This window comes from Psammomys obesus, unplaced genomic scaffold, assembly GCF_907164565.1.
Source record: "Psammomys obesus unplaced genomic scaffold, mPsaObe1.curated_primary_1811, whole genome shotgun sequence".
In the NCBI taxonomy this organism is placed as follows: Eukaryota; Metazoa; Chordata; class Mammalia; order Rodentia; family Muridae; genus Psammomys; species Psammomys obesus.
Genome location: NW_026591598.1, coordinates 3,833,799 through 3,849,243, shown reverse-complemented (window position 1 = coordinate 3,849,243; position 15,445 = coordinate 3,833,799). Strand labels below are relative to the sequence as shown.

The 15,445-nt window shown below is 44.0% G+C and overlaps 1 protein-coding gene across 7 annotated transcripts in view; it reads right to left on the bottom strand.

Moving 5' to 3' along the window:
* Positions 1-15,445, bottom strand: part of Inpp5b (inositol polyphosphate-5-phosphatase B) — a 57,806-nt gene that overhangs the window by 17,779 nt on the left and 24,582 nt on the right. For 4 of the 7 annotated variants that reach the window (XM_055611066.1, XM_055611071.1, XM_055611068.1 and 1 more), the window contains 2 exons: positions 4,401-4,503; positions 1,076-1,243 (listed from right to left, as the gene is read on the bottom strand). In XM_055611066.1, coding sequence (XP_055467041.1) covers positions 1,076-1,243; positions 4,401-4,503 — 271 coding nt within the window. Of the gene's footprint in view, positions 1-1,075; positions 1,244-2,415; positions 2,513-4,400; positions 4,504-15,445 lie in introns of all 7 variants that reach the window. The other 3 variants (XM_055611067.1, XM_055611069.1, XM_055611070.1) reach the window with 1 other exon arrangement.

Sequence of the window (15,445 nt, the reverse complement as noted above, 5' to 3'; positions counted from 1 at the left end):
AGATAGATAGATAGATAGATAGATAGATAGATAGATAGATAGATAGACAGACAGACAAATGACAGATAGACTGACTCATAGCTAGAAGAATGAATGAATGAATGAATGAATGAATGAATGAAAGAAAAGCAAGCCAGCCTGCTCTGAACATTCCTCCTCCCATTAAATAACTATTGACGAGTCATAAGCCACAAAATGTTTGCTCTGTGTGTTCTACTGAAGGGAAAAAAAATGAAAAGCACTTAATAATTCCTTTTGGAAAGAAAGTGGCACCAGTGGTCAGAGGTTATTTCTTCACCATATGCCTAGAAACAATATTATTTCACCTTATAGTCCCAGTGCAATGATTTTTAAAACTCAGCGGAACTCTGAAAGCTTTATTCATTTAATGTTCTGTGAACCCAGCTAACAGGATTACCGGACGTCAACAAATTTCATTTTCAATGATTTTCTTCAAAGGCCTGGAATGACTAAGGGGACAGAAAACCTCAGGCAGATACTCGAGACTCAGGGTACTGCTCTGTGTTCTATACTCATTTATCCCTGTGAATATTTTGCAGCCATCGAAAGCTGCACCGCCCACTGCAGTCTATCGACCAGTGCCTGCCCAGAGGACAGACTGCCGGACACCTGTCAATGAAAAGCACCCAGAGGTGGGCACAGTAGCATGTATCTATAACCCTGGCATCTGTACAGCTGATACAGGGGGATGACTTGATCCCTTAAGTTCTAGACCAAGCTGGGTAACAGAGAGAACTTATGCCCTTCCCCACACAACCCCCAAAAAGTGAATGCAATGATACTTTTGAAAAGGAAAAACATCAAACAGAATAATTTGCTTCTGAATCCAAGGTACATGAAACAGATGCTGAAATTCCAGAGAGCAGAATGGTCATTTTGCCTTGAAAAACCATTGATGCACCCTTTTAATCCCAGCACCCCATTAGCAGAGGCAGGGGAATTACTGTAAATTTGAGGTCATCATGGTCTACATGGCAAGTTCCAAGCCAGCCAGAACTACCCAGTGATATCCTGTCTCAAAAGAAATAAAATTGTGGAGAACCTAGTTAGCTACCTGAAGTTCTGGATGTAGGTGTAATCCTCTTCCTTCTGTAAGAGTTGTGATTTCACAATTGTGTCTCGCAGCCCAAACTTCTGCATGGATAAAATATGAGCCTTGTCCGATACCGTGATTGTGGAGGAGCGAACCATGTCGGTAATTTCAGACTTGGATTTAGGCTGTCTGGAGAAAAATGAAAGCATCTTAATGATGTTTTGAGTCTGGCATGGAAAAGAAATATAAAACTAGATGTTCCCACACATCAGCACCTGAATCACAGAGGAGTAAAGGAGGCCACGTTAAATTTATTTGCTAATAACAAATGGGAGATTAAGCAACCTGATATATTGATTACACAGTATAACTGGCCTAGAAATTTTTCTGATAATACGTTCAAAGACTCTTAGGTCACAAAGGAACCTTAAAAGAAAAAAGAAGGAAAACTTGGCATATAGCTCAACAGGAAGAGCACTTGACTTATATGTACAGGGTCCCGGTTCAACCCCTAGTACTACAAAAGTGGAATGTGCTCACCCTGCTGGAGGGAGGGGAGTGTGGCTGGGACTCTGATGTGAGCGTTTTTCTGCATCTTTGCGCCTCACAGAACAAGACTGTAAGGTCCTCCAGACCTTTTGTAGTAAGACCAAATAAAAAGTCCATAGAAATTTAGACTATATTATCATGTAGTATCTGTAGCTAGGATAGAAATTATTCAAGAGCTAATGTAAGAAAAATATGACATATTTGCCTAACAGGGTCCTATGCTACAACGCAAAAAACACATTAAAGGTGCCTTAATGAACTAAAGTACGTAAGGCTGTGAAAGCCATCCCAGCAGTGACTAATGACACTGGTGGTGGTTTGAAGAAGAGTGGCCCCCACAGGCTTATGTATTTGAATGCTTAGTTCCACTATGCAAAAGGTGTAGAAGGATTAGGGGGTATAGTCTTGTTGGAGTAGGTGTGGCCTGGTTGGAGGAAGTTATAAGTGGGCTTTGAGGTTTCAAAAGCCCATGCCAGGCCCAGGCTCTCTTCCTGCTGCTTGTGGATCAGGATGTAGCTCTCAGCTACTGCTCCAGCGCCAGCCTCCATGCCACCATCACTCTGAAACAGAAAGTAACCCCCAATGAAATGCTCTCTTTTGTTGCTGTGGTCATGGTGTCTCTTCATAGCAACAGAACACTGACTAAGACACCGCATAAGTAATAACAGCGCCACTGGTATTTACACATCAAGTAAGGCTATGTCAGACTGTACAGCATGCTAGCCGTCTTAATTAAGGTTTTACTGCTGTGAAGAGACGCTTTGAGCATGGCAGCTCTTATAAAGGAATACACTTAATTGGGGCTGGCTTACAGTTCAGAAGTTAGTCCATCATAATCATGGCAGGAAGAATGGTGGCCTGCGGGCAGACATGGTGCTGCAGAAGTAGATGAGAGTTCTACATCCAGCTCTGTAGGCAGCAGGAAGAAACAGTGACACACTGGCCAGGCTTGAGGATCTGAGACCTCAAAGCCCCCCCTAGTGATACACTTCTTCCAACAGTACCATACCTACTCCAACAAGGCCATACCTCCTAAGAGTACTACTCCCCGTGTGCCTGTGGGGGCCATTTTTATTTCAACCACCACAGTGGCACACACTAATCTTGGTACTAGGGAGGCAGAGGCAGGCAGACCTCTAAGTTCAAGGCCATTCTCCTCTATGTATCAAACTCTAGGCTAGCCAGGGCTACATAGTAATACCATCTCCAAACAAAATAAAATAAGGAAGTGGGGAAGGGTGAGTGGAGAGATGGGTTTAGTAGTTAAGAGCACTTGTCAGTCTTGTGGAGAAACCAGGTTCAGTTCCCAGCACCCACATGGTAGTTCACAATCTGTAACTCCAGTTCCGGGGTATTTGGCACCATCGTCTAACCCCTGGGCATCAGACACACCTGTGGCACATACACACAGGTAAACACCCATTCACATAAAATAAATCTTAAAAAGAAAATTTTTTTTGTAAAGAATATATGACATAGACACCAAAATGGTTCTCAAGAATGATGGATTCTCAAATACACTCATTGTTGCTTAAGGGTATAATTAAAATATTGACCAAAAAGTGTTTTATTTTTACCATATGATTCTACTTACCACTAGTAGAAGACACTAGAAAACACACTAAATAATTGTGCAATGTGGGGGAAAGGACTTAAAAAAAAAAAAAAAAGTGTTTTCCAAGTCAGAAAATTATAAAAAGAATGTGAGGAGGGAATTAAACATTTTCAATTTCATGTATTTTTGCTTAATTGTCTGTTTATTTGTTTGAAACAGGGTTTTGCTGTGTGGAAGAATGGCCTGGAACTCACTATGTAGACTTGAAGTCAGAGATCTATCTGCTTCTGCCTCCCTGGTACTAGGATTAAGGGAATGTGCCACCTTGCCAGGTTTAACTTTTTAAATGGTGTGTGCGTGCACCAGAGGATGCTGGCTGTCCTCCTGTCTAGCCCTTCAGGCAGGCTGGAATAGCTTCCTCCCTGAACATGGGGCTCCTGCTTGTTAAGCTAGGATGGAAGCCAGCAAGTCACTATGATCTTCCTGTCTCCATACCTCATCTCCCTGCCCAGAGAAGTGGGTTATGAACGTGTGAGAGCAGCTTGTTTGTTACTCAGGTGTTGGGATGTGGATATGGTTCTCAGAACTGCACAGCATTCTCCAGACCACTTTTTAAATCTCTACGGGAGAGTTAGGGTACTTGCAAGTCCATGTTCTAAAAGGATTCCTGGCTAGTGCAGGACATTGAGTGCCTTATATAAAAATAAAATAATAAAATAAGTAAATAAATAAAAAACACAGGTTCTAGGAATCTGAATTCAGGTCCTCAAGTTTGTGGGGCAATGCTTTATCTACTGAGCCATCTTCTCTACCCAACCTATGAAGTCTCTTTTCTTTATTTAAGATTTATTATATTGTTTTTAACTATGTGTGTGTCTCCATAAGGGAAAGTACACATGAGTGCAATTCCCAGAAGAGAGTGTCAAATCCCCTGGAGCCCTGTGGTTGCTGGAAATGAAACCGGTTCCCTGTAAAAGCAGCCAGTGTTCTTAACTCCTGAGCCATCTCTCCACTCCCTTATGTAATTCCTTGTCACCTGGGGCTCCTTAGCTCTAAAACAGTAAAGTACGAAACTCTGATGTAAACAGTCCCTGTAAGAGGCTGCAGCTTGGCATACACAGTAAGAGCACCCATGGCCCGCACAGTAGAAACAGTTCTTGCCTTCAGTTACTTGGAATACACAATGGGGGAGTCTCTAATGAAGACAGTCTTCAGGTACAAACGAAGGGAGGGTTGCAGTACCTTGTGACCCAGTTTTCTGGTTTATCCGGACACCTGGCTCCAGAGCTTTGGTCCATAAGCAGGCCTCTCCCATTTGGCTTCGAGCTGTCGAGGTTAGAACCACCTAAAGAAGAGAAGGAATTAAAGCATACTAGTGTGCTTGAGTACACAGAGCATAGCTACTCAGGCAGTGGCCAAGGAATCACCGGCCCAAGCTGGCATGCAGGTACAGTCTTACAAGGCACATGCAGAGGCAGAAAGGTAGCTCACCTGGATGGTTTTGCCACTGAAAACAAAGCTATTCTAGCCACTCTATCCCGTTCTGGGAACAGTAATAGCAGAAGACCCTCAACACCCAACTCTGTCCTCCATATTCACCTGGATCTGCATATACACACCCATCAAGACCAACCTAAGACACATGATGAGACTCAGCCTCAAAAAACTAGGGCAAATACACGCCTTTAATCTCAGCACTTAGGATACAGGCAGGCAGATCTCTGTGAGTTCGAAGCTAGCCTGGTGTACTTAGTGAGTTACGGACCAACTAGAGCTACATGGTGAGACCCAGATTCAGAAAAACAAAATAAACAAAACAACTCATGGGTTAAGGATGAGGCTGAGTGGTAGGGTGCTTATCAAACATGTTCGAAGCCCTGAATTTGATTCCTGACACCATCAAAAATAAATGAATAAGATCACTTTACTTTAAGATCTCAGGGTCTCCTGGAGTGATATACAGAAAATGACAAAGTCATCTAACCATCACAACATGGAACCACACTGACATGGGGTAAGGGAAAAAGTGTTAACTACAAAACTTTAAAAATGTGTAGCCTGTAAGCCCAAGTGGACAAGTGGGAAGCCATGCAAGCACTGTGCTCCAGTTCAGAATATGGCTACCATATGGCACAGATTAACAGCTGGGCAACTACTGCACATGAGCACAGAGTAAAGGGATGGTGAATGATGTAAGACAAGTGACCCACTATTGAAGCAGGAGAGTTCAGATGAGCAAACAAAGAGAGCTAGAATGATCCAAGTGGTGATGGATTAGATTTACGACTATCAATGTGGATTAACATTTAGCTTAACGCAGGCGATTAGATATAGAAACAACCACCTACAACTCCAACTCCAGCTCTGCTGCTGGCCTCTCAGGGACCCGACACATCATATACTCCCACATATACACATGATTAAAATGAAAATAAATTTTAAAAAGGAATAGTCGCATAAGGCTGGTGATATAGCTCAGCTGGGAGAGTGAGTGCTTGTCTCATATGCACGAAGCCCTGGGTTCAATCCCCAGCACCATATAAACTGGGTACAGTAATCTATACCAACCCCAGCACTAGGGAGCTGGAAGCTGGAAGGTCAGAAGCTCAAATTCACCCTCAACTATATAGGGGGTTTGAGTCTAAGCTACATGAGACCCTTTCTCAAAGAAAAAAAAAAAACTGACCCCCACCACACAGACACACATACTGCTTTGCTGTTGTCTGAAAGCAAAAGCACACTTGATGTGAAACCTTAGCTTCTAGGACAATTTTCTAATACTGGGCTCCTGAGAAGTATGGCTATCTGGGGACTGAGAAAAGAAACACACGAAATGAGCCTGAAATCTCTGACAGTGCTAAAAGCAGGAAAGTACTAAAAATACATAAAAAAAAATAATAATAAATAATCATGGGATGATAAAACAAATGAGGAGACATGACTCTCCCAGGGAGAATTCCAAATAACTCACACAGCAGCTTTCCCTTCGGAGAGGGAGCTAAGTCCCTACTCTACAGGGCGGCCTGTGCAGAGTGACATCCTTTCCAAAGGATGAAGTATGCAAAGGAGGAAAATCAAAGCTTTGTGGGACAGAAATGTGACAGGCACTTCCTCAGCCAGGTGGTCAAGGTTCACCTGTGATAAGTAATATTGATAACGTACAGCCTTGACAGATAGAATGTTCCCTCCCACTAGAGTTTTCTAGAATGTTTTCTCCCTCTAAGGAGAAAAAGGAAGTGTTCCTAAAAGCTGTCAAGGCCATCAAAAACAAGGCAAGAATCAGAGGAAACTAAGTGGACACATGACAGTTCAGTGTCATGGGGGTCCTGGATGGGACCATGGACAGAGTGGACAGAGAAAAGTCATTAGGTAAAAATCCGAGTGTGGACTTTGGTCAATAGTAATCTATCAACATGGGTTTAATACTGATAACAAATGTGCCATCCCTAGTGCAAGACAGTGATACAGGAAACTGATGTAAAGTTAGGAAATTTTTCTGTACTGTTTTCATAGGAAAATAAACTGTTCTGATGGATGTGTGATAATACACTTTAGTCCCAGTACTCAAGAGGCAGATCCTTGAGTTTGAGGCTGGGCTTGTCTACAGGGCAAATTCCAAGACAGCCACCGCTACAGAGAGAACCCATCTCAAAAGGGAAAAAAAAAAAGTTCTAAACTGTAAAAGATTTTAGTACTAGGAGCTTAGATCAAAACCCCATGAAAAGCTCATCCCTATCCAGCCTCTGCTCTTGTCCTGTGTCTTTTCAACCTTTTGCAGTCCAGCCTCATCTCAGCCCTCTGGGGCCCAGCCTCGGCTATGTCTGCAATCTTCCACTAACTGTAGCTTATGGTAACTGATAAGCATGAGGCCCAGTCAGAGCAGGCTGCAGCTCTGTCCACTCTCACCTCCTTGAAGTAAACACTGGATGGATGTCACTGTTTCCTTGGGAACCAGCCCTTGGAGGGTCCCTCCTTTTCTCCGCCCCTTGTAAAATCCTAAGCAAGGCACCTCCCTCCTAGCTGTTCTCTTCCTCAGCTCCTAACCTCATTTGGCCTCAGAGTTTTATTTTTATTTTCAATGTGGCTATTGGGCTTCACAAACTCTTACCCACTGAGCCATCTCTCCAGCCCTAATCTCAGGATTTTAAAAACTATACACATGGCTCTCTCTCTTTCCCCCCTCCCTCCACTGTCTTAAGATTTATTTATTTTGTGTGAGAAGGTCTTGCCTACATGTATATGCACTACCTGTGTGCCTGAGAAAATTAGAAGATAGCAGAGCATTCCCTGGAACTAGGGTTTGGGTTGTGAGCTACCATATGGGTGCTAGAAACTAAACCTGGGTCCTCTGCAAGAGCAGCAAGTGCTCTTAACCTCTAAGCCATCTCTTTAGCACTTCCACATGGGCCTCTTGCCACATAAATGCAAATGGGGGCACAAGGAGACCAGGCTAGCCATGAGACTCTGTGGACTACTTTAAGAAAATAGCAGACAAGTTGAACATGGGGCAACTGTCAGCTTTGGTAAGACCTCGATAAGGAAAATGGAGATCCACCATCGAGTGAGAAGGCTCAGTAGGTAAAGGCGCTCAACTCCAAGCCTGACAATCTGATTTCAGTCCCCAGCACCTACATGGTAAAAGGAGAGAACTAAGTCTCCCTAATTGTACTCTGACTTCTACATGTTTACTGAGACAGGTTTCCCTAAGTAGTGGCTTTGGCTGGCCTCAAACTCATAAGGATCCACTTTACCTCTGCCTCCCAAGTGATAAGAGTAAAAAACACGTCACCATATCCAGCTTCAAAAATTTGTTTTAGCTGGGCATGGTGATGCAAGCATATCTTTAATCCCAGCACTTGGAATCAGAAGCAGGTGAATATCTGAGTTCAAGGCCAGCCTAATCTTCAGAATGAGTTCCAGGATAGCCAGGGCTACAAAGAGAAACCCTGTCTCAAATAAATAAATAGATAGATAGATAGATAGATAGATAGATAGATAGATAGATAGATAGATAAATAGATAAATAAATAGATAAATAAATAAATAAAAGAGAAAAAGGAAAAGGGAAAAAAAAAAAGAGGTAGGCAGATCTCTGTGAATTCAAAGCCTACCCAGTCAATACAGTGAGTTACAGGACAGCCAGGGCTATGGCTATGTAAAGAAACCCTGCCTCAAAGACAGATAAAAATAAAATAAAATAGAGACACAAGAGAATGTCCTGCCCACCAAAGAGACTAATGAGCAGGAAAAGCAGAGTGAAGTTTTCTAAACACCTCAGCAGTTAAGAACACTGGCTGCTCTTTCAGAGGGCCCAGGTTCAACTCCCAGCACCCACATGGCAGCTCACAACTGTCTGTAACTCCTGTTCCAAGGGATCTGACATCCTCACATAGACATACATGCTGTCAAAACCCCAATATATATAAAATACAAATAAATAAATTATTAAAAGAGAGAGAGAGAGAGTCTCCATCTACAGCATCTGATACCCCTGGAAGAAAAGCCACAAGTCACAAGCTGCACTATGAACCCAGGTCATCTGTGCGATGCCACTGACTTGTGTGTGGGTCTTTAGGGGGCCCCTGGTCACACAGCTCCAGTTTGCCCTGGGATGCTATGGAAAAACAGTATGATTAATGAAAATAGAACTTGCTTCACAGCATGCAAACAACTCAACACTAAACAAGGACTGATTTACATTTCTGTTCCACACCTTCCTCCAGTTCCTACACCCACGTCCCAGCTTCATCTTCTCTATCCCAGTAAATGGCTCCAGCATTCAACCAGCTGATCAGAATCAAAACTTCACACTCACTGGTCACAGAGGTACATGCCTGTAATCCCAGGGCTTGGAAGGATGAGGCAGAAGAACTCCCTCAAGTGAGACCAGTCTGGGCTACAATGTCCAACTGACAAAACAACTAGCAGGATGGGGCATACCTACAATCTCAACACGTGGGCTACCGCTGCTGTTCAAGGATAGCCTGAGATAGACAAAACTACCTAAAACAAGCAAACAAATACACCAAGGCCTTCTCCTGGCCCTTCCCATTTCCTCGCTCACATGTACATTTAATTCACTGGCAACTGAAGCAAGTTCTGCCTTCAAAACCATGCCCAGAACTTCTGGGACTACGGACTACGGGAGCAGCTTCCTGTTTGTGTGCTTCCTTATATAAGGCCTATTGTTAGCTTCCCAGAGAGCAGCCACAGCAAACCTTAAAGTACACAAGAGTTTTAGATGAGGTCATTTCTCTGCTTAAATTTTCCAAATAACTTCCCATCACACTGAAAATAAAACTCACCCTCAGAAGCAAAAATTGAGAAGGCCGTGCCCTGGGCATCTCAAGCCTCTGGGACCCCTCACATTCTGGCCCCACTGTTTCCTTCTCCATGGTTCCTGGAACCTGTCAAGCTCATTGAATGCCAAGGGCTTCGCTCTTGCTGGTCCCTCTGGGATTCACTTCCTCCTGACACCCACATTGCCCACTCCTCCTTCCATCCAAGCCTGGGCTCAGGTGTTAGAGCTTCACCCTGACATTGTGGTAGCCAACTCCCCCACCGCCCCAAGCAAGTTCTCAATATCCCTTTACCTCTACTCTTGAAGCTCCTAAATTTCCTCAGCTCACAGCCCCTTACGATCAAAATATGTATTTCTTTATTGTAGGACGGGGGTGGGGTGGGCAGAGACAGACGGACAACAGGACACATATGTCACAGTATGCTCTGGAGGTCAGAGAACAACTTAAAGGAGTTTGCTTTCTCTACCATGTGTGTCCTGGATCAAACGCAGGTAATCAGGCTTTGGGGAAAGCATCTTCACCCACTGAGCCCTCATCTTTTTACTTCAAGGTCAAAAAGATACCCAGGAGTGAGTTGCAGGACAGCCAGAGCTACATAATAGAGACCTTGTCTCAAAAAAAAAAAAATATATATATATATATATATATATATATATAATTATCCAGAAATTCTATCCATGAGTGGTGGCGTACACACATAATTCTGACACTTGGAGGACCAAGTGCAAGGACTGCCCTGAATTCAAGGTCAACCTGAGCTACAGAATGACCATCCTGTTTTTAAAACAAAACAAAACGAGGGGTTGGGGATTTAGCTCAGTGGTAGAGTGTTTGCCTAGCAAGAGCAAGGCCCTAGGTTCGATCCTCAGTAGAACACTTGCCTAGCATGTATGAAGCCGTAGGTTCAATTCCTCAGAAACAAAATACACACACAAACATACACACACACTTTAAAGGCTTATTTTACTTTTAATTGTGTGTTTGTATGTGAGTCTGTGGGGCGATAAGTGTGCTTGAGTGTGTGTGCACATGAAGGCCAGAAGAGGGCACTGGATCCAAAATGTACCCAACATAGATGCCAGAAGCAAACTCTGTCCTCTGCAAGAGTAGCGAGCACTTGACTCTGAACCATCTCTCCTTCTCCGCCCCCGTTTTTTGTCTTTTGAGACAGAATCGCACTATTTAGCGTAGGCTAACTTTAAACTTCCATCAACCCCCCATCCTCAGCCTCCCAAGTGCTGGGATTGCAAGCCTGTGCCACCATGGTGAGTCTCAAATTTTCTGAGTGCTAATATGATGATCAGAAACGGAAAACTCCACCATGAAACATTATTTCACGCATGCACCTGCACTCCCACACAAACATGAACACACACACAAACATATACCTTTGGCTGTATGTACAAGCTGTGTATAAATGTCACGTTTATACTTGGGCATCATCTCCATGGTATCTTATTACATATAAGCAAATCTAAAAAAAAAAAAAAAAAAGGTTCTCCCAAACCCTTCAGGTCCCAAGCATTTTGATGAGGGGCTGCTTACTCACGCTGTTTACTTGTTTTTAATCACAAAGTCTCCAAACCCACATAAAGAATCACATCTCAAGGAATGCAGCACCATCTACTGTTGAAACTGCCAACTCCCCTGAGCTAGAAGTTATCTGGTGTTCAAGAGATCTGTGGTCTCATTGAAAATGTTATACTCCCACCATGTCCCTATATCAATACTTAGTCCCTGGATGCTTCAGAAAAGTTTGAGAAACACAACCAACTTTTAAAGGTTTTTCTCTTGGGCACTGGGGAGATGGCTCAGTCAGTAAAGTGCAGCCAAGCAAGCATGCAGATCTGAGTTCAGATCCCCAGCACACATGCAAGTTCGGCATTGTGGTACACTGATCTGTAACCTTAGCATTAGCGTTGGGAGTGGATGGGGCTAGAGTTCATCACCATCCAGCTTAGCCCAACTGATGAGCTCCAGGCTCAGGGAGAGACCTGACTGGAAAGAATGGGGAGAGCCAGTGAGACAGTGCAGTGAGTATAGGCACTTGCACAATTTAAGTCCAAATTCTAGCCCTGCTCCCCAAGTAAAGACGAAAGAAGAACCAACTCCACAAACACACACATGTGTGGACTCACACTAATAACAAAATTTTAAAAATAAAAGAGCTGGATGTGACATACCTTTAATCCCAGCACTTTGGAGCAGAAGCAGGCAGATCTCTGACAGTTCGAGGCCAGCCTCATTTACAAAGAGGGTCCAGGACAGCCAGGGCTTTGTTACACAGAGAAACCCTATCTCAAAAAAGAGAGAGAGCAAGAGAGCAATTGATAAAGACACCCAATCTTGACCTCTGGCTTCCATATACATGCACACACAGACAAACACATACATTATGTCACAACCGCACACACCCTAAATAAACCTAAAAACAAAAAGGTTTACCAATTAGTACTACCACTTTTAATATCAAGCCATTTTATTCATATACTATTTCTATCAGGCCTGAGAGCTTGTGCCCTGGGTTCCACCCCAGCACTGCATGAAGCTGTGCATGGCAGTGCACACCTGTGATCCAGCATGCAGCAGGTGGAGGCAGAAGGGTCAAGAAGCTCAAGGACACCCTCAGCTACAGAGTAAGTTCAAGTCCAAAGACAGTCTATGCTACAGGAGATGCTGTCTCACGAAAGTTCCTAAAGATCTTCAATCACTCATGTATACCAGACCAGATGCCATTCCCACTAGAAGATAAGCCTTAGGAGGCAGGGCTGGCTCTCCCTGGGCTACTCCGAGATGCAGGGACTGGTGCGCAGCAGGCATGCACCGAGGTCTCGGAATGGATATCGCAGGGAATTGGAGTTGATGGCCTTCTCCACCACTATCTTCCTATGTAAATGACAAGTCACTTCCTTCTTTGGTTTTCCTTTCTTGATCTCTAACATAGGGACACTAACATTATAGCTCCTGGGGCTCTGTAACAGCAGAGTGAGCCTCTCAGCCTAAGAAGCTGTGACTACAATGTCTATGCATTCAAAGGCCTCTTAGTGTGCTCTGCCCCACAGGTGGGTAGTGTGCTGAGGACTCTGTCTTGCAGTGCTCCATCTTGCCAACCCTCTCTGTGGGATGGACTGTCTCCATTCAAGACATGGATGGAAACTTTAAGGCACCATTGGGGGATTTCCAGCTACGAGCAGTTCTCGGAACCTTTTCTCCCCGGAGCTGGCATGGAAGCTGGTTGTCAACAGGTCTTTACTGCATTTACTACTCCACAGCCCCACTCTTCCCTCTCTGGCCACAACTTCCCTTCCTTCACTTCTGCTGAAGCTTCCCCAATTCCCCTCTGCTCCTCTCCAGCCTCAGTCCTCCAACCCTTTGTCTCCCAGTCTAAGAGGTGACAAGATTTTTCTTTCCTTCTTGTGTTCAGTTACCAGGTCTAGGAATATTATCCTTATTGATTTATTTAAAGATAAAAGTTTACTATGTAATCCTGGCTGGCCTGGAACTCCATACGTAGACCAGGAAATTCGGAGATTCACTGACCTCCGCCCTGGACTGCTAGGATTAAAGCCATGTGCCACATCAAGCTCTCCTAAATACCTTTATATTTAACCTCTTCTTCATCCCTCCTGCCATGCCTTAATTTCAGCCTTGATTTCTGCAAGGCTCATGCCTGCATTCGCCTCCTCCAACCCATTCAATCAACAGCTAAAAGATAGCATCATTCTCAATAGCTCATTTATGTGTTAAGTGACCTTTGAAATAGAACCTTGAACCTGTGTAGTTAGCACATAAAGTTCTCTATAAATAACCCCAAAATGCCTCTCCAGCCCCAGTTCTCACCCTCACCCCTACCTCTCTCTACAAGCCCTTAACCCACTCACACCAAAACTTTACCCCTTTACCCCTGACCCTGCCTATATCCAATCCCACCCACCAATCCCATCAGCACCTGCTAAACTACAATCACCCTTCAACTTCACAAGCCATCTCTGGTTCACAAGCCATCTCTGGTCCTCTCCTTATTGCCCCACTTATTCTACTTCTCCTCCTGCACACACCCGTGGGTCTCTGTTATGACTGGGAGGATGTCAAAGGACAACTCTGCGAACTTGGTTCTTTCCTCCCACCTTTATGTGAGTTCTAGGGTAAAATTCAGGTTCCTGGGCTTATACAGTAAATGCTTTCTCTGCTTGGGCAGCTTCTTGCCTCCCCCCCCCCCCCACACACACACTTTAAGACAGGGTTTCTCTGTATAACAGCCCTGACTGTCCTGGACTCACTTTGTAGACCAGGCTAGCCTCAAACTCACAGAGATCTGCCTGTCTCTGCCTCCCAAGTGCTGAGATTAAAGGCATGTACTACCATTACCACATTCAGCCTTAAAGATTTTTTTCAATTCTTTTTTATTTTATGTATATGAGTGTTTGCCAGCACCACATGTATGCCTGGTGCCTAAAACAGCCAAAAGAGGGTATCAGATCCCCTAGAACTAGGGTACAAAATGGCTGTAAGATATCATGTGGTCGCCGGAAAATGAAGCCAGGTCCTCTGCAAGAGAAGCCAGTACTCTTTAACAGCTGAGCCATCTCTCTAGCACCAAGATTTATTCTAAAGTATGTGTGTGTGTGTGTGTGTGTGTGAGAGAGAGAGAGAGAGAGAGAGAGAGAGAGAGAGAGAGAAGGAACCTGTGTGAGTGTATATAAATATGTGAGTAGAGGTGCCTGAGGAGTCCACAAGAGGGCATCAATCCCCTGGAGCCAGAGTTATAGGTGACTGTGAGCTACCTGTGGGTGCTGGGAACTGAACTTGGGTTACCTCTCCAGCACCCTTGCCTTCTGAGACAGAGACTTGCTGACCAACTCAAGCTAGCCGAACCTGCTGCTTCTGACTTCCAGTTTCTGGGATCCCAGCACACCTAGCTCACGGGGTTGCATCTGTGTAGGTACTCATCACATCAGAGCTCTTAGATGTCCTATCTCTTTAGCTAGACCACATGCTTCTTGAGAGGGGACAGAGAGGATTCTTTTCCCTGTGGCCCCATAACAAGTGGTGCATCCTTGGTAGTCAATAATGAATACTGAACAAAACAGTCTCAGTTTTCTTTTCATTGGGGCCATTTCTCAGGGATGATTTCTGAATGCATTCCTGATGACTACCTACCACGCCTACACTTGAAGTCATTTCCTACTGAAAGCATCATCAGTCAGTCCTAACACCTGCGGCCTATTCTGGGTGTGGAGTAGTATGGAATGCTCACTCGCTCTTGTTTGTTCATTTAAAGGCAGAGTTTCTTTTGTGAAGCCTTGGCTGTCCTAGACTCACTTTGTAGGTTGACCTCAAATTTAGAGAGATCTGCTTGCCTCTGCCTCCCCGAGTGCTGAGATTACAGGCATTTGCAACTTTGCCGAGCTTCTTTTTAAATTCTGACTCTGCATTCACATTAAAAAAAAAAAAAAAAAAAAAATTTTTTTTTTTTAAACAAACTTTGCTTAACAGATACTGTTGCCTTTTAAGGTTTCTTCTTAGACTGGATGGCAATAGAGAGCCACAGACCCACAGAGCCTAACTTTAAAACCTCCAAGCCCCACGTATATTGGAATTCAGAATTTGGGGCCCTTTAGAATGATAAGACATTACCTACACCATTGCGATTAACAATCCCAGTAGGGGCTGAGATGCAGTACAGCTTATGAATAGCAACTCTTGGATAAATAAAGCCTATAAATAGACTTTTATTGGTGAAAGGAAGTTTTACTGCCAAATCTAGCTTGAGCCAAAGAAAAATTCTTTTCAGCTCTCAAAGTTTATGGGAGTTCAGAACTGCTGATGAAGCCCTGAAGATAGTGGTGCTGAGTGTGAATACATTGCCATATGCCAGAAAGGACTGTGAATCTATGTTCACACATATGGCCCTGATAAATCAACACACATCCGTATAACACACACACACACACACACACACACACACACACACACACACACACA